The 18857-nt window shown below is 39.1% G+C and overlaps 6 protein-coding genes across 6 annotated transcripts; 4 read left to right on the top strand and 2 right to left on the bottom strand.

The window, feature by feature from the left end:
- The first annotated feature begins 958 nt into the window (after nt 1-958).
- On the top strand, nt 959-3688 carry MP1 (Melanization Protease 1). Its single transcript, XM_018112660.3, has 5 exons — nt 959-1145; nt 1480-1643; nt 2521-2740; nt 2793-3365; nt 3421-3688. The coding sequence occupies exons 1-5, from the start codon at nt 1088-1090 to the stop codon at nt 3570-3572; spliced, it is 1167 nt and encodes a 388-aa protein (XP_017968149.1). The 5' UTR covers nt 959-1087; the 3' UTR covers nt 3573-3688.
- A 434-nt stretch (nt 3689-4122) lies between these two features.
- mRpL9 (mitochondrial ribosomal protein L9) lies at nt 4123-5173 on the top strand. The gene is made up of 2 exons (XM_018112663.3): nt 4123-4277; nt 4340-5173. Exons 1-2 carry the CDS (start codon nt 4206-4208, stop codon nt 5036-5038), a joined length of 771 nt encoding a protein of 256 aa, XP_017968152.1. The 5' UTR covers nt 4123-4205; the 3' UTR covers nt 5039-5173.
- Nucleotides 5065-8077, bottom strand: Fkbp39 (FK506-binding protein 39kD). The gene is made up of 3 exons (XM_018112661.3): nt 7919-8077; nt 6222-6434; nt 5065-6154 (listed from the first exon to the last, which is right to left on the bottom strand). Exons 1-3 carry the CDS (start codon nt 7932-7934, stop codon nt 5280-5282), a joined length of 1104 nt encoding a protein of 367 aa, XP_017968150.1. The 5' UTR covers nt 7935-8077; the 3' UTR covers nt 5065-5279.
- A 112-nt stretch (nt 8078-8189) lies between these two features.
- On the top strand, nt 8190-13347 carry Cyfip (Cytoplasmic FMR1-interacting protein Sra-1). The gene is made up of 10 exons (XM_018112656.2): nt 8190-8495; nt 8569-10400; nt 10458-10631; nt 10715-10833; nt 10892-11004; nt 11083-11282; nt 11345-11880; nt 11946-12040; nt 12111-12497; nt 12556-13347. The coding sequence occupies exons 1-10, from the start codon at nt 8289-8291 to the stop codon at nt 12766-12768; spliced, it is 3876 nt and encodes a 1291-aa protein (XP_017968145.1). The 5' UTR covers nt 8190-8288; the 3' UTR covers nt 12769-13347.
- Nucleotides 13348-13619: 272 nt separating this feature from the next.
- Nucleotides 13620-18222, bottom strand: Nagk (N-acetylglucosamine kinase). Its single transcript, XM_018112662.3, has 4 exons — nt 18157-18222; nt 14709-14919; nt 14426-14651; nt 13620-14305 (listed from the first exon to the last, which is right to left on the bottom strand). The coding sequence occupies exons 1-4, from the start codon at nt 18180-18182 to the stop codon at nt 13716-13718; spliced, it is 1053 nt and encodes a 350-aa protein (XP_017968151.1). The 5' UTR covers nt 18183-18222; the 3' UTR covers nt 13620-13715.
- On the top strand, nt 16171-18750 carry SerRS-m (Seryl-tRNA synthetase, mitochondrial). The gene has a single exon (XM_018112659.3). It carries the CDS (start codon nt 16399-16401, stop codon nt 17665-17667), a length of 1269 nt encoding a protein of 422 aa, XP_017968148.1. The 5' UTR covers nt 16171-16398; the 3' UTR covers nt 17668-18750.
- Nucleotides 18751-18857: the final 107 nt, after the last annotated feature.

Below are 18857 nucleotides of genomic sequence, written 5' to 3'. Positions count from 1 at the left end.
TATATACAAGCTTATCTCTACTCTAAGTTTCCATAATACACAAATTGTTTTACTTGGATTCATATGGGTGTATGTATATATCTCCAGAGTATAAATTTGTAAATATCTTCAAAATAAGAAGCTAATTGATCGAGTGATAGATTACTAACATATAACAAGTCTTAACGAATTAAAAAAATCCAAATTTCAGTATATTTAATTTCCAGTTCTGATCTATCCAACAGCCTTTAGAACTGCAACGGCTACTAAGACATTAATTTTATAATTCCTATAAAATACTAATATAATACTTCTACCTATTATTAATACAGCAATACAAACCAATGATTCAACTTTCGAAATGAATGAGTACATATGATAAAGTGAGCGCACTCGACCGAAAACATAAATACGCATTGTACACATATACATACATATTTGTGTTTGTATACATCTTCGTATAGAAAATAAAGATGAAAATAATGAGAAAAAAATTTTAGAAGTGAACTTCACTTCTTCGCTCAATCGAGTTGTCTGCTGCAGTCACCGCAAATGCTTTCGAGTGGATGTGGGCTATTAAAACAGTCAGAGCGAAGTAGAAGACAAATCAACTCACCATTCAAATAAAATTGCATTGATGAGGCTGAAGATGGGGAAAAGCAAATGTAAAAGAACAAGAAACTTCATACATAGATAACAGAGACCATACAATCGTCTTATACGTATTGACTTATGCGCTCTTTACCTATTCAGCACACTCCCTCTTCCTTCCTTTCTATCTGCAGCTATTTTACTCTCTCTCTCCCTTTCTCTTTCTCTCGTTCTCCTTCTCTTTCTCTTTAACTCTCTCTCTCTCTCTCTCTTTCTCTCTTTCTCTCTCTCTCTCTCTCTCTCCCTCTCTCTCTCTCTCTATCTCGCTCTCTCTGCCATCTGCCTCTCAGAGGCTTCGCTGACAGCTAAAGTAGAATCAGCTTGATCTTCAGAAGGCGCGTTCAGTGTGATTGAGCTGACAACGCGAAGAACACGTCGCAGCGCTATTTTTAAATTCTTGTTATTTAATAAATTGGCTTTGTATTTCAAAATAAATTTAGATTTTTAAAGTTTCAAAATGAAAATCCTGATGGTCTTGATGCTGCTACAAATGTTACTTTATAGCTACGCGCAAGGTGAGCAACGACAATGGCTGCACACACAATCATTGGGTAGAGTTCCAGAAATGAGTCAGAGAACGGCATTAAGACAACACACAAAAGAAACAAGAATAACATTAAGAATAACAAGAATACAAATAAATAAAAAAATAATAATCAACTGGTTATCAGCTGTGAACTCGACCCAATGAAATCTGTGAAACGACGTTTACAATTTCAAGCATTCGACATTGTCATTTTGTCATTTATGTTATGTTATATTATGTTCATTCATTCATATATATATATATTTTTCATATTTAATTTTGTGCTTGATTCAAATTTAATTTTATTACTATTTCCTCTACAGAAACCTTTGGATATTGTACAACACCTACTGATCAGAGTGGCACCTGTATTAATCTCAGAGAGTGCACCTATCTTTTCGAGCTGATCCAAAGGAGGACTTTATCGTCGTCTGAACGCAGCCTCCTACAAAATAGCCAATGCGGCTATCGGAATGGTCAGGTGTTGGTGAGTATCAATCAATCAGTGAATCAATAAATACAGATATACATACATATATATATATATATATATGTTACTTTATGTATGTATATGCATGTGTGACAACAATGAAAACTCGTCTAGCAGACTTGGTGGGTCTGATAAGTAAATAAAAACAAGAATGAAGGCTCTAGTCGAGACTGCTCGACTAGGAGATACCCTGAACCCTCCAATCTGATATTCTAATCATTCTGTACTTCTATTATGCATGTATTCATACATACACATGCATCCAGATGCACGCGTAACCCCCCGTGCTCTGCTAACTGCGCCAGGCAGCAAATGTTCAAATGTACATACATATGTATGTATGTATGTATGTATGTATGTACATTCCAAAGCATAACTCTCTAGTACTTAAAATGTACATGCACAGTAAATCTGAAGTCTCCAGGTCTAAAAGTGTTCCAATGAGGCAGAAACAACAGAACAGATCGACGGAGCTCGCGGTGCGGATCAAGAATATATACACTCTATGGGGTCTGCGATGATTCCTTCTGCCCGTTACATACTTTTTCACAAAACCATTATACCCTGATTTCCCATTTTCAATGGGTTCAGGGTATAATAAAATGAGTGAATGGACGAATGATCATCCCTCGACTAAATGCGAATAAAGGATTTTCATAAAAAATAAATATAGAGAAAGCAAAAATGATCAGACTTTCTTCGGTGATTTATTTATTGATTTTTATTTATTTATTTTATTATATTTATTTTATTTTATTTTATTAATTTTTTTTTGTTAAAAAGCTCTTTTATTATCTATTATTTTACCTCATACATAAATAAAAACTGTGGGTAGTAGCTAAAGTTTTACTTTACATTTAAAAATTGTTTGTAGATTTGCTGCGCAAATAGTCGAAACCTAAGCCAACCTCCCATTTGGGGCCAACCGCAACCACAATCCCAGCCCCAGCCGCAACCAAGCATTCCCATTGGGCGCTCTGGGCTTTTACCCCAGGCTCCAAATTGTGGCGACAACTTCGCCGATCGGGTCGTAGGGGGTATCAATACTGCCATTAATGAATTCACCTGGTTGGCTCTAATCGAGTATACAAAACGTAAGCGGAACTTCGTCCAGCCGGTACTGTACTAATGATTTTGCTTTCGCAGCCAACAATGATATAGGACACCATTGTGGGGGATCGCTGATCAACAACCGTTATGTGCTAACAGCGGCGCATTGCGTTTCCGCCATACCACGTGATTGGCGGTTGACGGGCGTCCGTCTCGGTGACTGGGACACCACATCCAATCCAGACTGTATCACCGGGCGAAATGGCAAAACCGACTGCAATGATCCGTATGTCGATGTGGGTGTTTCAGAGAGAATACCACATCCTCAGTACCCCGGAAACACGCGCGATCAGTTGCACGATATTGCGCTGCTGCGCTTAAGTCGGGAAGTTGCCTTCACGAATTTTATTTCGCCTGTTTGTCTGCCGATACTGCCGGAACAGAGGAATACTATTTTCTTGGGACGTAAAATGTTTGTCGCTGGCTGGGGTCGTACCGAAACGAATAACACATCGAATATCAAGCTTAAGGCTGAACTGCAACCTGTGCCCACAGAGGACTGTAATCGCCGATATCAGACCCAGCGACGTACTCTGACATCGAATCAAATGTGCGCTGGTGGAGTGGAGGGCATTGATTCTTGCCGAGGTGACTCTGGCGGACCGTTAGGTAATAATTATCACCATCAATATCAATATGATCTTTCAGTGTTTCCATATTTTAGTCATGGAGGAATCCAATAACGGATACAGCAATTTTTATCTGACTGGGGTTGTCTCCTATGGACCCACACCTTGTGGTCTTGCCGGCTGGCCAGGCGTATACACGCTTGTATCTGCATACATTGATTGGATTGAGGCAACCATAAGAGCATAGAATTGCAATACAACGAACAATTCATGCTTTAGATTTATAAACCGGTTGTTAATCAATTTTTCGTATGTATATATTAAAATTAAAAAAATAAATAAATAAACAAAAAAAAAAAAAAAAGAGCAAACTAATTTGTATTCTCAATCTCTTCAGATACAGTATTATTGGCGGAGGTCGTTTCTGTTCCACTTATGAGTTTGATTTCGTTTTGCGTTGGCGGCTGTTCAGCAAGCATATCGATTTACTTATCTCATCTCTAACTTTTTTCATTATGTGTCTTGTTCGATGTAAGTTTATTTCTTTAATATTGAAGCTAATAATTAATACGTCAGCGGAAACTTCCATTTAAAATTCTATCGAATTAATTAAAACCTCGACTAAATCGTACTGTCACTAACCATATCATATGTTCATGGTTAGTGATACCACTAAATCTATGGTGGTACTGTCTAAATCTATGGGGATTTAGCGATATTTCGCGATATATTACTATCGATATTAGCAGCCACGTTGTAATCTCTTTTTTGCGTTAACATGCGATGAATGTTGAATGTTTGCTCAAATAGAACTATCAGTTATGAACGATATTTTTACGATTAATAGTCTAAGGTTACCTATGCGTGCTAAACAAAAAATATGTTGAAAAACCTATGTACAACACAATTATATCTGCTAAAAGGTGCAAACAGTTTGAAGCAACAAGTGCGGGTAAGCTGTCTTAAGTCTTATAGAGTTATTGCAAACCGAATAATATATCCCAAAATCTACAGACCACGTTCGTTTTGAAGCGCAAATATGAACCGTTGTTACACAAGACGAACGAGAAGCCTCGTCGCCTACGCGCCAAACACTTCATCTATGATCTTGTGGAGGATACACAAGTAAAAAAACGCCCTAACATGGAAGTGGTGCTGAAAACCTTCGTAGAGGGAGTTGGCGACAAGGGCGATGTGGTCTCAATGAAGCCACATTTCGTGTACAATAAGTTGCTGTTGCCTGGTTTAGCGACTTATAAAACACCTGAAAACATTGCCAAATATTCAAAGTCGGAAGCCGAGAAATCGGCTGTACAGCATAGTTCGGCATATGCACAACGCACTGTTAACATGCTAGAGTCTATCGTGCTGGCGGTGATAATGAACAAGGATGAGCCCTGGGTACTAGAACCATGGCACATTAAAGCTTCCTTGCGCAAGGCGGGCTTTCACTGTAAGGAGGAATGCATAAAGCTACCCACAGAGTGCATTGAGGGACCCGACCTAAGGAAGGAGAATAAGGAATTCAATTGCATCATAACCATTAACAAACTGGAACAGGCCACACTCAAATGCCGCATTCATCATTGGAGCACCGACCCGAGCGAACGCCTACCCTATGTACTCGAGCACTGGAAGCTACCAGCAGAGCCGCTGCTTGAATCAAGCCAAATCGAGGCAACAAGCACTGTTCAAAAACCAATTGTTAAATGAATATGATTATATACATATAAGTCATATAGCTTATCCTCTAAATCTGCTTTATTTTAAATCAACATTCAATCGCACGAAAAGTGGATTTGATAAATTTATAAGAAGAAAATAATATGAGCACATTTTTTATATATATCCGTGAATGAAATATGCATTCAAAACTGAACGATCTGCTGATATTGATAATCAATAGTAATATCTAATGCTATAGTTAAGTGCCTAATTTCTTCTTTAAGCTTTCTTAGTGTACAGCCTTCAGCTCCACATCGAATACGAGCGTCGAGTTTGGCGGAATAGTGGGCGGATGGCCGCGTGCGCCGTATGCCATGTGGGCCGGGCAAGTAATGCGACGTTTGCCGCCCACCTTCATACCACTAACGCCTACATCCCAGCCTTTAATCACTTCTCCAGCGCCTAAGGCGAACTTAAATCCATTTCCTTTCTGCATGCTGTCGAATGTTTTGTTGTTGGATTTAAGACGTCCAACGTAGTAAACGGAAACTCGTTTTCCCTGCTTAGCCTCCGGGCCGTTGCCTGTCTGTATATCTTGGACCTTAACGCCACCCGCTATGGTGCGCTCTCCACCAGACGGAGTGGCAACAGAGGTTGATTTACCCTCCTTTGCCTTGACCTGCTCTTTCTTCGCCTCAGATCCAGCTACAGCTTTGTTTTCCTTCTTCGACTTTTGCTGTTGCTGCTGCTGCTTCTCCTGTTTTTTGGCCACACCATTTTGTTCCTTAGCTGGCTTCTTGGCAATCTCATTTATTTTGGCTTTTTTTGCCTTAGGAGCTGCGTTGTCTTCCTCCTCATCCTCTTCATCAGAGTCATCCTCGTCCTCGTCAGAATCATCCTCTTCGTCGTCGTCATCACCAGATTCATCCTCTAGCAATGATGAATACTCGGCGAGCTTGCTATCATCCATATCATCGTCATCCTCCTCGTCTTCTTCCTCCTCGCCACCATCTTCATCAGATTGAATGTCATCGGCACCCCCTTTAGCCTTTTGACCCTTCTTCAAAGCGTTCACAACTTTCTCATATTCCTCTTCGTCCTCGAACTCATCATCAGATTCATCAGTATCATGCAAGTAGCCAATCAATGAAACCACAGCATTTCCTGAAAAGTATTACAATGTAAATATCTATTCTTTTATGTATACATAGTATATAAAATAAAGCCTCACCAGTTGTTTGAAACATAATTTTATCGCCCTTGCAGAAGTTCAAATCGAGTGTCATTTGGGGCAAGCTTTTAGATAAAGTTGCAACAATAAACTTGGTTTTGTCTGCGGTAATATAAACCTTAGCGGTGTCGCCCTCATCAAGTGCTACGCCCGAAATATGGAACGATTTCACAATGGTTTGTGTGTACTTCCGGTTGGGTTTCATACTTAATCCTACAAAAGTATATGAAATAAACACAAATAGATATTAAATAAAAAAGAAAACAACTACGAGATCCCATGAGCCCTTCAAGCAACTGATATTATGAGAATTTATTTGTCGAATAATTTAATTTCTAGACCTACAATCTTAATGAAACTTTCAAAACGTAAACATAATATTTAAATGTATGTACACTCCAAGGCACAAATCTCTAGTATTTGGAATACGCCTTTTATAAATAGAACGGTGGGGAGGGTGGATATAGGGGTATAATAACAAAAATAGAAATTGTATCAAATTCACCTTAATGTGCATTTTGAATTTGGAGACCGTAGCTTGAAAGATGTAGGAGATAAATTCTTGTAACCGATTTTCGATAAGGGTTTTATCTATTAAAATATCGAAATGAGTTATCGTTTTTTAGTGATAAACTCGATATGCGCGCTATATATACGGACATTAAAAAAAATTTAAGTCTCTTCTCTTATATCTTCTGAAATCGACGCCTTCAAACATACGGACAGGGCTAAATCGAGTCAGCTCGTCACCCTGATATATGTATATATAAGCTTTCTGGAGTCTACCACGGCTCCTTCTGCCTGTGACATACATTTCAACAAAACCGTTATGCCCTGATTTCGCATTTTCAATGGGTTTAGGAATAAAAAGACTGCTCGTCTGAGATACTCTGCATCTCTGCAGGCTAATATTCTAATCATTCCGCATTCATATGCATCAAAACGCACGCATTAGCCCGCGCTCTGCTAACTGCGCAGTTAGCAGCGACTGCGCTTGGGCTACGCTGCAGTGTGGGCAATAGTATGAGAATTTATTTGTTGAATAATTTAATTTCTAGAATCATAATATTCACGTCGATGGCCCTCGTAGCTAGCACGTTTAATAATTTTTAGATTTATATTTTTTATATATTATCTAATAAATAAATAATAATAATAATAGAATCATAATGTTAAATGTATCAATTTTCCGAAGCACAAGTCTCTAGTACTTGAAATACGTTTTTTGAAATTGTAGGCGAAGCGGGCGTGCTATCAAAAATTTGTAAATTACAAACCCTTCGTGAGTTACCGAAAAAAAGGACAAACTTGTACTGCGTATGGGATACACGAGTATACATGCCAAATTTCAGTTCTCTAGCTTTTATATCTTTTGTGATCGATGCACCCATACGGACAGCTCGTCGTACTGATCATTAATATATGTATGTATACATATATAGTTTATGGGGTCTCCAATTATTCCTTCTGCCCGTTACATACTTTCACAAAATCATACCCTGATTTCCCATTTTCAATGGGTTCAGGGTATACAAAAAAATGCAAGGCAATAAAAAAAAAGTCCACGCTGTGACGGCCGCAAGCACGTGGTATACGCAAAATTCCACTAGCTGCCGGAGCGTCAGCTTGCCCACAAGTAATATACGAATTAACGCATCTGAAAGTATTAAAACACTTAATAAAATATTAACACTTACCCCAGAACATCGACATTTTGCAAATTGTTTTTTATTTAGCGCAAGAGAAATATTTAAAATTAAAAAAAGAAACGTGCACGATAAATGAAATTGTTCTCAAACAAACGACTGACGCCGGTAAATTGCAAGTGCTGGAAAAGATGTAATGGCATTCCGGCGCATACGATTACTACATATCGATATTAAAAAGTGACATTCACACATATTTAGGAACGTGCAACACTGCATGCACGCGTCTCGCTGTGACTCACGCACATAAAATTTTGTTTGTGTATTTGTGACGAAAAAACAGAGCGCCATAGCCCCGCCTTTCAGTGCGATTTTATCTGTTCATTTCCGTCACTAAGTTAAAAGTGATGACAATAGTAAAATGACTGAAAAGATAACGCTAGCTGATGCCCTGTCTAATGTGGAGGTGCTGGACGAAATACCCCTGCCCGATGAGCAGCCGTGTATTGAGGCCCAGCCCTGTTCCATTATTTATAAAGCAAATTTTGATACGAATTTCGAGGATCGTAATGGTTTCGTTACGGGTATTGCAAAGTACATCGAAGAAGCGACAACACACGCAAACTTGGTAAGTTCTTGAGAATCGATTGGAATAGTATTTTAGAAACTAATAAATGAATGCGATTTTACATTCGGTCTAGAACGTTTTACTTGACGAGGGTCAAAAGCATGCTGTTATGCTGTATACCTGGCGCTGCTGCTCCCGGGCCATACCACAGCCAAAATCAAACGAGCAGCCAAATCGTGTGGAAATCTATGAAAAAACCGTGGAAGTTCTTGCACCGGAAGTGAATAAGTTGCTAAACTTTATGTATTTCCAACGCAAAGCTATCGAAGCATTTTCGGGAGAAATAAAACGTCTATGTCATGCTGAGAAACGCAAGGACTTCGTATCGGAGGCATATCTCCTTACTCTCGGAAAATTTATTAATATGTTTGCCGTGCTGGACGAATTGAAGAATATGAAGTCAAGCGTGAAGAACGACTATTCGACATATAGACGCGCAGCACAGTTCCTTAAAGTGATGTCCGATTCGCATACGCTTCAAGAATCACAAAATCTTTCAATGTTCTTGGCCACTCAAAACAAAATACGTGACACTGTCAAGGATACGTTGGAAAAAATCGTTGGCTACGAGGATTTGCTTTCTGACGTTGTCAACATTTGCGTGCATATGTTTGAAACGAAAATGTATTTGACGCCCGAAGAAAAGCACATGCTGGTGAAAGTCATGGGTTTTGGCTTATTTCTCATGGATAGTGATGCGTGCAATATCAACAAGTTAGATCAGAAAAAAAAAATACGTCTGGATCGCATTGATCGCATTTTCAAGAATCTAGAGGTGGTGCCTCTCTTTGGCGATATGCAAATAGCTCCATTTAACTATATAAAACGCAGCAAACATTTTGATTCTAGCAAGTGGCCTTTGTCTAGCTCCAACGCCATCAGCCCGCAAGCAGATTTGATGGTGCATTTGCCCCAGATACGCGAGGACCATGTGAAATACATATCCGAGCTGGCACGATACACAAATGAAGTGACCACCACCGTCAAAGAAAATCCAACGGATGCTGAGAATCGAATTACGGCAGATCTGGCATTGCGCGGTCTGCAGCTGCTATCCGAGTGGACCAGCGTCGTCACCGAGCTCTACTCGTGGAAGCTGCTGCATCCCACTGATCATCATCAGAATAAAGATTGCCCCGTGGAGGCGGAGGAATATGAGCGTGCTACTCGCTACAATTACACATCCGAAGAGAAGTTTGCACTGATCGAGGTGATTGCCATGATCAAGGGACTGCAGGTACTAATGGCACGCATTGAAACAGTACTTTGCGAGGCAATTAGACGCAATATCTATGCGGAGTTGCAGGACTTTGTGCAGCTTACACTACGTGAACCTCTTCGCAAGGCAGTAAAAAACAAAAAGGATTTGATCCGGAGCATTATTATGTCGGTGCGTGAAACTTCCGCTGATTGGCAAAAAGGCTATGAGCCCACTGACGATCCAGTTTCCAAGGGCAAGAAGGATCCCGATGGTGGCTTTCGTATACATGTGCCCCGCTTAAATGTAGGGCCCTCCTCCACGCAACTGTACATGGTGCGCACAATGCTCGAATCCCTGATTGCTGACAAAAGCGGCGGAAAGCGTACTCTACGCAAAGATATTGATGGCAACTATTTAATGCAGATTGATACTTTTCATAAGACATCTTTTTATTGGAGTTACTTGCTAAATCTGAGCGATACACTGCAAAAGTGCTGCGACCTGTCCCAGTTGTGGTATCGCGAATTCTACCTGGAAATGACTATGGGCCGTAAAGTAAACAAGTGCATGGTGCGGCATCAACACAATGAAGAATGCAAAGATTTAATTACAATGGAGAAACGTATTCAGTTTCCTATTGAAATGTCCATGCCATGGATATTGACTGATCACATACTCCAAACTAAGGAGCCGTCTATGATGGAGTAAGTTTCTGTTAATTAAAACGCATAGTATTAATATAATTCTGTTTGATGCTTTAGGTTTGTGCTGTATCCGTTGGACTTGTACAACGACTCAGCACATTATGCTCTTACAGTTTTCCGCAAGCAATTCCTCTATGACGAGGTGGAGGCCGAAGTCAATTTGTGCTTTGATCAGTTTGTATATAAACTAAGTGAGCAAATATTTGCACACTACAAGCAATTGGCTGGGAGGTGAGTTCGATATATGTGCTTAGATGATGTGCACCCTTCCTCTCTCTTCCTGCCTCTTACTTTGTGATTTTATTTTCTTCTAGCATTTTCTTAGATAAACGTTTTCGGCTGGAGTGCGAAGTTTTAGGTTTCAATTTCCAATCATATCCACGCAACAATCGCTATGAAACACTACTAAAGCAAAGGCATGTGCAGCTCTTAGGTAATGAAAACAGTATTGCGGGCAAAACAAATTATTAACCCTTTTTGCCGCTTACCAGGTCGTTCCATTGATCTAAACAAACTAATTACACAACGTATCAATGCAAATATGCACAAGAGTATAGAATTGGCCATCAGTCGTTTCGAGGGCAATGACATAACTGGGATTGTGGTAAGCAACATCTGAGAGATGCACCACAAGAAAATCAATGACAAATTCAACATGTACTTATCAATTGTATTATTGAAGGAACTCGAGGGACTTTTGGAAGCCAACCGCATTTGTCACAAAATGCTAAGTAAATATTTGGCTTTAGATAATTTTGAAGGCATGGTCAAGGAGGCAAATCATAATGTCCTGGCTCCGTATGGTCGCATCACTTTACATGTTTTTGTCGAATTAAATTACGACTTTCTGGTTAATTACTGTTACAATGCAGCTACGAATCGGTAGGTTCTGTTCAACAACATTGTATCAGAGTTCAATAAGATTTCTGTTATTTCATTTACAGCTTTATTCGTACCAAGGTCAATTTATCGTCCTCGCAGGCCATACAGCGCGAGAAGCCGCCCCAGATGTCGCATTATTATCTATGGGGCTCAAAGCAGCTAAATGCAGCATATACCACACAGTACGGCCAGTATACGGGGTTTGTTGGCTCACCTCATTTCCATGCCATGTGTCGTCTCTTAGGCTACCAGGGCATCGCCGTAGTTATGGACATAATATTAAAGGACATTGTTAAGCCACTGATACAAGGCTCGTTGTTGCAATTCACTAAAACGCTGATGATTGCTATGCCCAAATCTTGCAAATTGCCCCGTTGCGAATATGGTTCGCCCGGTGTGCTCAGCTATTATCAGGCACATCTTACTGACATTGTGCAATATCCGGATACTAAAACAGAGTTATTTCAATCGTTTAGAGAGTTTGGCAACTGCATAATCTTTTGCCTCTTAATCGAGCAAGCTCTGTCACAGGAGGAGGTGTGCGATCTGCTCCATGCAGCACTCTTTCAAAACATCTTCCCGCGTCCCTTTTGCAAAGGTGCGCATTATTCTTACAATCTAAAATAATTTTTATATTCATATGTTTACCATATATTTTTATAGAGAACGAAAAGCCGGAGGCTAAGCAAAAACGTTTGGAGGCCCAGTTTGCCAATCTGCAAATTGTGTCCAATGTGGAGAAAATTGGCACTGCCAAGGTAAACATCTAGTATATAGATAAATTAATGTACTGATTCGTTCCTGTTTTAATATAATCAAAATCCGCAGCAAGCAATGATAGCACGTGAAGGAGATCTGCTGACACGCGAGCGCCTTTGCTGCGGCCTGAGCATATTTGAAGTAATTTTAAATCGAGTAAAAAGTTATTTGGATGATCCTGTATGGTGTGGCCCACCGCCTGCTAATGGCATCATCCATGTTGACGAATGCTCTGAGTTTCATCGTCTCTGGTCTGCACTGCAATTTGTCTATTGTATACCAGTGCGCGGCACCGAGTACACCATTGAGGAGCTTTTTGGCGAGGGTCTCAATTGGGCTGGTTGCGTCATGATTGTACTGCTTGGTCAGCAGCGACGTTTTGAAGCGCTCGACTTTTGTTATCACATATTACGTGTGCAACGCGTCGATGGCAAGGACGAGGATGTGAAGGGCATTGTAAGTGAGCAGTCCCCTAAACTGAGTTACAATTTAAAGTATTATCTTCCTAATGCAGCAATTGAAGAGAATGGTCGATCGCATAAGACGCTTTCAAGTATTAAACTCACAAATCTTTTCAATACTTAATAAATATCTGAAGGGAGGTGACGGTGAAGGCTCAAATGTGGAGCACGTGCGTTGTTTCCCGCCCCCACAGCATCCATCGGTCATATCCTCATCGTCTCACTATCAAGATCCACAAAAGCTACGCCAGAGCATGAATAATTAAGAATTATACAGTGCTTAAGCTAATCGTAGACTCATAACATTAATATATTTAATCATTATAACGCAATTAGCCACTCACACACAATATATTAAGGCTATTTAGACAGCAAGCTTGAGGATACATTCGATTTTATAACACATGTTTATTATTTTTATATATTTTTTTCTCCTAATATGTCTTTCATATGATGTATTTTGAATTAAGTAACTACCTATAGATTTCTAACTATAACAATTCCACACTATTCTTTAAACATTGTAATTCTAATTTGAGTACCATTTTCAAAACAATCAAAAATAGTTATTGTGCAAAATTGAAAATAGCCAAAGAATTGACAATTCGGCAATTAATTAAATTGGCTTTAGCAAAAAAAAAAAAAAGTTAAAGAAAAAAATTAAAACCGAAAGTGTATTAAATAAAAATAAATCAGATAATCAGTCAGCGGCATATAAATATAAATATATTCATTCACATACAAACCTTATACAATGAATTTTATCGAATAAAACTTGCATACGCATTTCTAACAAACTTTAGAAAGCATTGTTTTTTTTTTTTTTTTTTTTTTTTTTTATTTTTTTATTAACATATTTGTAGCATAATAAGAGTTAAACAAAACTTTAACAGAGCATAAATAAATGATTTGGAGCAGTTTTCATCTATGATACAGTTTTGTGGTAAGCTCCACTTACGAATAGATACTCCGTTACGAAAGTACTTTAGCAAAACATACTAACTTTTGATCGGGACAGACGGAAAGACAGAAATACGTACATTGTACGCAACCAATTTATTCATTTAACTTCATGAATGATAATATAGACATTTATAGATTTACTGTTTATATGAAATTATTCGATTTGGAATACATCAGACACTAGATACGGTAATATTGTTTTATTTACTGATAATTCTTGGAATGACTGAAAAATACAGTTTTTATTTAGTTAACAGCCAGAAGCATTCGGTGTGACTCCATTTTTAATCGGAGTGCTATTTGGATGGACGTGTAACACGGCAAAGTTGTCAGCATAATTGCGGGGCAACTCGAATTTAGCACTGTCGGCGCCCAAGTAACAGGCGCCATAAGCACTGCTTTTTGTTATACGTACCAACTTCAGATTATAATCGATGCTTGTTATCGAGAGCTCATTGATGAAAGCCTCCTGCAGCAGATTCCAGCTGCTCCACACCGATCCGACACAGACAATATTCAGATTACCAGACTTGACCAGGTCCTTGTGCACCTTAGACAGTACCGCCTTGATCATACGGGCAAGATGGATAGCAGCCTCGTGGAAAAGCGATAGGGCCAGTTTGTCGCCGGCTTCGGCATTCCTCGCTAGCTTCTCGCACAGATTGGCAAAAAAGGGTTTATCGAATTTGGCATAGCAATAAGGTAGCAAATCGTAGCGTGTCTCTATGCTGAAATGTTCACGAATGAGCGCCCAGGTCTGATCGATGGGAAAAGGTGATTTGATTAGGTTGTCCATATGATCAAAGACCACCTTAGTTGCACGATATGATATAAACCAGGCTGAAAAACAACCGAAAACTCATCTGCAATTATATTGCTATCTATATTGCTATCAGCTGGCATTAATGGATTAATAAAGCTGATAATGATTTATGCATTTTTCATGTTAAGTGCACTCACCGCTGCCCTCGTCCCCCAGAAAATGTCCCCAACCGCCGCAATTGGCCGTGCTGCCATCCGGATTTCGCAGCAAGCAATTGGAGCCGGTTCCCGAGATAAGGACGATCCCACCAATGGAGGAAGCCGTGAACATACTTCCCATTGTGTCGCTTGAGACGGCATAGTTCTCTGCCAGAGTGGGGAAAGTACGTCGCAGCTCCAGTTCCAGCTCGCGATTGGTAGCTTCCTATTGTGTATAAACGGATTAACCTAACCAAGAGCTTCCACTTTTATTACAAATTACCTGTTCGCAGCCACTCAGGCTGAGACCCAGGCTTGCCAATGGCATGTCTCTTGGTATGTTACATTCATCCTTGCATCGTTCCACCATATCAGCGATGCGACGGGCACATGTCGGTATTCCGATGCCCCAATGATTTGTGCCCAGACCACTTGTCGTGCCCACTGAGGCACCGCTTTCATCACAGATGACCAAGTGGGAGTGCGTCGCTCCGCTGGAATATGCAAACAAAAAAGTATATACATATGTATGTATGTACATACATATGTACATATGTATATCTCCTATCTGTGTAAATGGTTTCATTATATTGTTCGACTATTCAGAGCTATTTAAGAATGCTTTTATCAATTGTTATTCAATCAAGGCAATTGAGTTAATTTAATTAATGATATTCTATACTTAGTGTAGTTTATTCAATTGTTCAAATTTCTGAAAGGTATGTACATATACATATACGCAATATAATAAATATTGATATGCTTAACTCAATTTAAGCGTCAGGCAAATAAACATTTTAAAATTGTACAGATACGGCGGTTGAAGAAAAGCCGTCATGATTACGAACTACCAAAAATATCTAAATATAAATATGATTAATAATATGAAAGCTTATGATGAAAATAATAATTGTCACAAATAGTATTAAATACTCAGCTATTTGTAATATTAATTCCAAAAAAAACTAATGCAAAACAAGTAAGAAAGCTCTAGTCGAAACTGCTCGAGTACGAGATCCCCTGATCCGTTCGAGCAACTGATATTTCAATAATAATTAGCACACGACTGCGCTTGGGCTAAGCTGCGGTGTTACTAATATTATAAGAATTTATTTGTTGAATAATTTATTTTCTAGACGTACGAGATCTTAAAGAAACTTTCAGAACGCAATCATAATGTTTAAATTTATGTATATACCGAAGCACAAGTCTCTAGTATTTGAAATACACTTGTTACAAATATAAGGGTGGGGGGTAAATTTTAACGAAAATCGAAATTGTATAAAACATATGTTTCAAATTTGGGGACTCTAGCTTTAAAGATGTAGTAGATATAATTTTATAAGTGATTTTCGAAAGGTTTTTTATTGATAACAAAATAACGGGTTGAGTATCGATTTTTAGTGATAAGCTCGATATGCGCGCTTTATATATATGTAAGTATCTTCATACATACATACATACATATATAGATATCTTAATGTATTCTCTAGATATACATACGTACATACAAATGTACATATGTACATAATTATATGTGTGATTATGTGCGCCTGTGGCTGCATTCATGTCTATTGCCGCAATTGCCGATATGGAGCAAGCTGGTTGCAAGATTGTTTGTCCGCTATTTAAGCCCAACTGAATTCAAATAAAAGTCAGATAAAATGCGGAAAAACTGTTTATGTGCCATTGTGTTATCTGCAATGTGAAATATTAGCTAAATTTGTATGAGTTGAAAGAAAATATATATTGTATATTGCTGTGTATTGGAGCTTGGCATTTCTGACGTCAAGACTCTCTTAGCTTAGTGGCAGCACTAAACTAAATGGTGCTGCCACATCGACAATTTATTCATATTGCACAATGAACATTTTTAATTGATAATTTAATAGACGACGAGACGTCGAAAAGTGCGTGCTAATTAAAAAAATTTAACGCAGCAAAAGAAGAATAGAAACGTAATTTTAATTGATATGAAACTTTTGAAAAATGTACAAAAACTGCTGTTGCTCAATTGCCGCAATAGCGTAAAGCAACGACATATGACAACAACAATAAAGGCGGCGCCTCATGATCAACCAGCAATAACCAGTGCACAGCTGGACGAGCTGGAACGGAATGTGCTCATGCGACATCACAAGAACAATGTACCATTCATTCGACAGCTTGTGGCAGACCTGCAGGTGAACAGAGGGCAAGCGGAGGAGGAAACACGCCAGAAATTGGCTGCTGAGCTGCAGCAACTACCGAACGCAACTCATCCGCGCCTGCTCACATACGACAATGAGGCGATGGAGTTGGCTAAGTTTGAGCATCGACTTCAGCCTGAGCGAGCCAAAGAATTCTCAGAATTGGCGCGTACACTTAACCTGTGCCGCATGGAGCATCTCGGCAATTACACGGGGCACAAAAGCTACTACCTGATGGGTCAGCTGGCCATGCTGGAGCAGGCTATCATACAGTACGCATTAAAATCACTCACTCAAAATAAATTTAATCTTATCTCCGTGCCTGACATATTGCCACGAGGGATTATCGAGAGCTGTGGCATGCGCACCGAAGGCGAACGCACACAGGTCTACAAGCTGGACATAGGAGACTGCCTATCGGGCACGTCCGAAATGGCCCTCGCTGGTTACTTTGCAAACCGACAGCTGACGGAACGCGAGTTGCCTTTAAAAGTAGCCGCCGTCAGTCGTTGCTATCGAGCAGAGACCTCAGGACTGCACGAGGAGAAGGGAATATACCGGGTGCATCAGTTTAACAAGGTAGAAATGTTTGCCATTGCAACGGCCGAGCAATCGGAGCCTACGCTCGAGGAGCTCAAGAACATTGAAATAGATTTGTTTAAGCAATTGGGAATTAACTTTCGACTGCTCGACATGCCGCCCTGTGAGCTGGGTGCGCCCGCATATCAGAAATATGATATAGAAGCATGGATGCCGGGACGCCAAATGTGGGGTGAAATATCAAGCTGCAGTAACTGCACAGACTACCAGGCGAAGCGCCTGAATATAACTTATAACCGCGCCTGTGATGGAGCTGTTGTGTACGCGCATACTCTCAATGGTACCGCCACGGCAATTCCACGGCTACTGATCGCTCTGATTGAGTCATATCAGAACGGAGATCACATACAGATACCAGATGTATTAGTGCCCTTTATGAATGAACAGCGAGCGATAACGAAGAATAAAAAAGTACCTGAGACTAAGCTAGTAAAGTTTATCAAAACAGCTTAGGCTCTGCATTTAAGAGATATGAAATGAATAAATAATATTACGAGTTTCCATATTGTGGTTGCATTCGTTTAAATGAGACACAGCCTTACATTAAATACATACGTATATAAAATACACAGACTGTAAGTAATATTTTAGCATTCATTGACTTTGCATATTTAAGTAGAGTTGTTAGGATTCCTATCTTATGCAAATATTTGTGCATTCAATGCACCTAAAAAATATATATGTATGTATAAAAAATTTATTAATATACGAGATTGCTTGCATTGATCCCCTTTATTAAGTAATTGTCGCGCATAAAAATGAAAAAAAAAAAAAAACAATCTAGCTCATTGTCAAATAATTGCGCATTTCAAAGATCGATGAATCTAATACCATATATATAATACAATGTATATAATACAATACAATATATATATATATATATATATATATATATAGACTGAAGTTAACGTATTAAAAGCAACTACGAACGGCTTTACTTACCCTTCAATGCCGCCAAAATATCTCATTTTTATTGGTAATTTTGTAGTTTTGAACCGTGTATAAAACCTGTAATTAAATGAAAAACACCCATCATACACAATCTTATCGAGATTTTAATCACTCTAGTTATTAAAATTTGCTAATCTAAGCATAAAAATAAAAACGAAATTCGAGTTGCATGCATGAGTTTAAAGAATGCACAGCAGTTTTGCCAATTCCGATTGGAAACAAAACAATTACTGCGGCTACAGCACAAAGCAGTTCAGCAGGTGAGAGTGAAAGCAAGAAAAAACAAAAAAAAACAACAAACCAGTTTTTTTTTTTAATAAATTACAGTCACTTCTTAGCAGTTTGTAAACCTAGTCGGTTTCTTGCCTTATTTAAATAGAAATGAAATTATTGCAGTCATCCCATGGCCTTTACTCAAAAGCCGTTAGTATTTACTATTTGCACACGCTGATATGTACATATGTGTATATTGCACACGCGAATAGTCAGTATGTTAGTCAGTAATTCGCGCACTTAATGTCAGTTGTATTCTCACCCACCAATGGAGCTGCTCACGTCCATGCACTTTGAAACCCACGCACCAAATATTGTTTTCAGACACTTGTATTGTTATTTGAAGATTGTCGTCCGCCACAGTAAACAGATGTTGTAACAGCAATAGTGCTGCAAAACGTCAAATTAAAGTAACAGAA

This window comes from Drosophila navojoa, chromosome 2 (assembly GCF_054131105.1).
Source record: "Drosophila navojoa isolate 15081-1374.11 chromosome 2, UAZ_NAV_1.0, whole genome shotgun sequence".
Classification (NCBI taxonomy): Eukaryota; Metazoa; Arthropoda; class Insecta; order Diptera; family Drosophilidae; genus Drosophila; species Drosophila navojoa.
Note: the sequence above shows the minus strand (reverse complement) of the source record. Positions and strands in the feature narration are given on the sequence as shown.

Bases quoted from the DNA above. Each gene is read 5' to 3' on its own strand.
- Fkbp39 (XM_018112661.3), bottom strand. The intron at 6,155-6,221 runs GTGAGGCTTTAT...AATACTTTTCAG, and splicing joins AATTATGTTTCAAACAACTG to GAAATGCTGTGGTTTCATTG.
- SerRS-m (XM_018112659.3), top strand. From the start codon at position 16,399: ATGAAACTTTTGAAAAATGTACAAAAACTGCTGTTGCTCAATTGCCGC.
- Cyfip (XM_018112656.2), top strand. From the start codon at position 8,289: ATGACTGAAAAGATAACGCTAGCTGATGCCCTGTCTAATGTGGAGGTG. The intron at 11,005-11,082 runs GTAAGCAACATC...GTATTATTGAAG, and splicing joins ATGACATAACTGGGATTGTG to GAACTCGAGGGACTTTTGGA. The intron at 12,041-12,110 runs GTAAACATCTAG...CAAAATCCGCAG, and splicing joins AGAAAATTGGCACTGCCAAG to CAAGCAATGATAGCACGTGA.
- mRpL9 (XM_018112663.3), top strand. From the start codon at position 4,206: ATGTTGAAAAACCTATGTACAACACAATTATATCTGCTAAAAGGTGCA. The intron at 4,278-4,339 runs GTAAGCTGTCTT...CAAAATCTACAG, and splicing joins GTTTGAAGCAACAAGTGCGG to ACCACGTTCGTTTTGAAGCG.
- MP1 (XM_018112660.3), top strand. From the start codon at position 1,088: ATGAAAATCCTGATGGTCTTGATGCTGCTACAAATGTTACTTTATAGC. The intron at 1,644-2,520 runs GTGAGTATCAAT...AATTGTTTGTAG, and splicing joins ATCGGAATGGTCAGGTGTTG to ATTTGCTGCGCAAATAGTCG. The intron at 3,366-3,420 runs GTAATAATTATC...TCCATATTTTAG, and splicing joins TGACTCTGGCGGACCGTTAG to TCATGGAGGAATCCAATAAC.
- Nagk (XM_018112662.3), bottom strand. From the start codon at position 18,182: ATGAGATATTTTGGCGGCATTGAAGG. The intron at 14,920-18,156 runs GTAAGTAAAGCC...TGCATATTCCAG, and splicing joins TATTTTGGCGGCATTGAAGG to CGGAGCGACGCACTCCCACT. The intron at 14,652-14,708 runs GTAATTTGTAAT...TATACACAATAG, and splicing joins GCCTGAGTGGCTGCGAACAG to GAAGCTACCAATCGCGAGCT.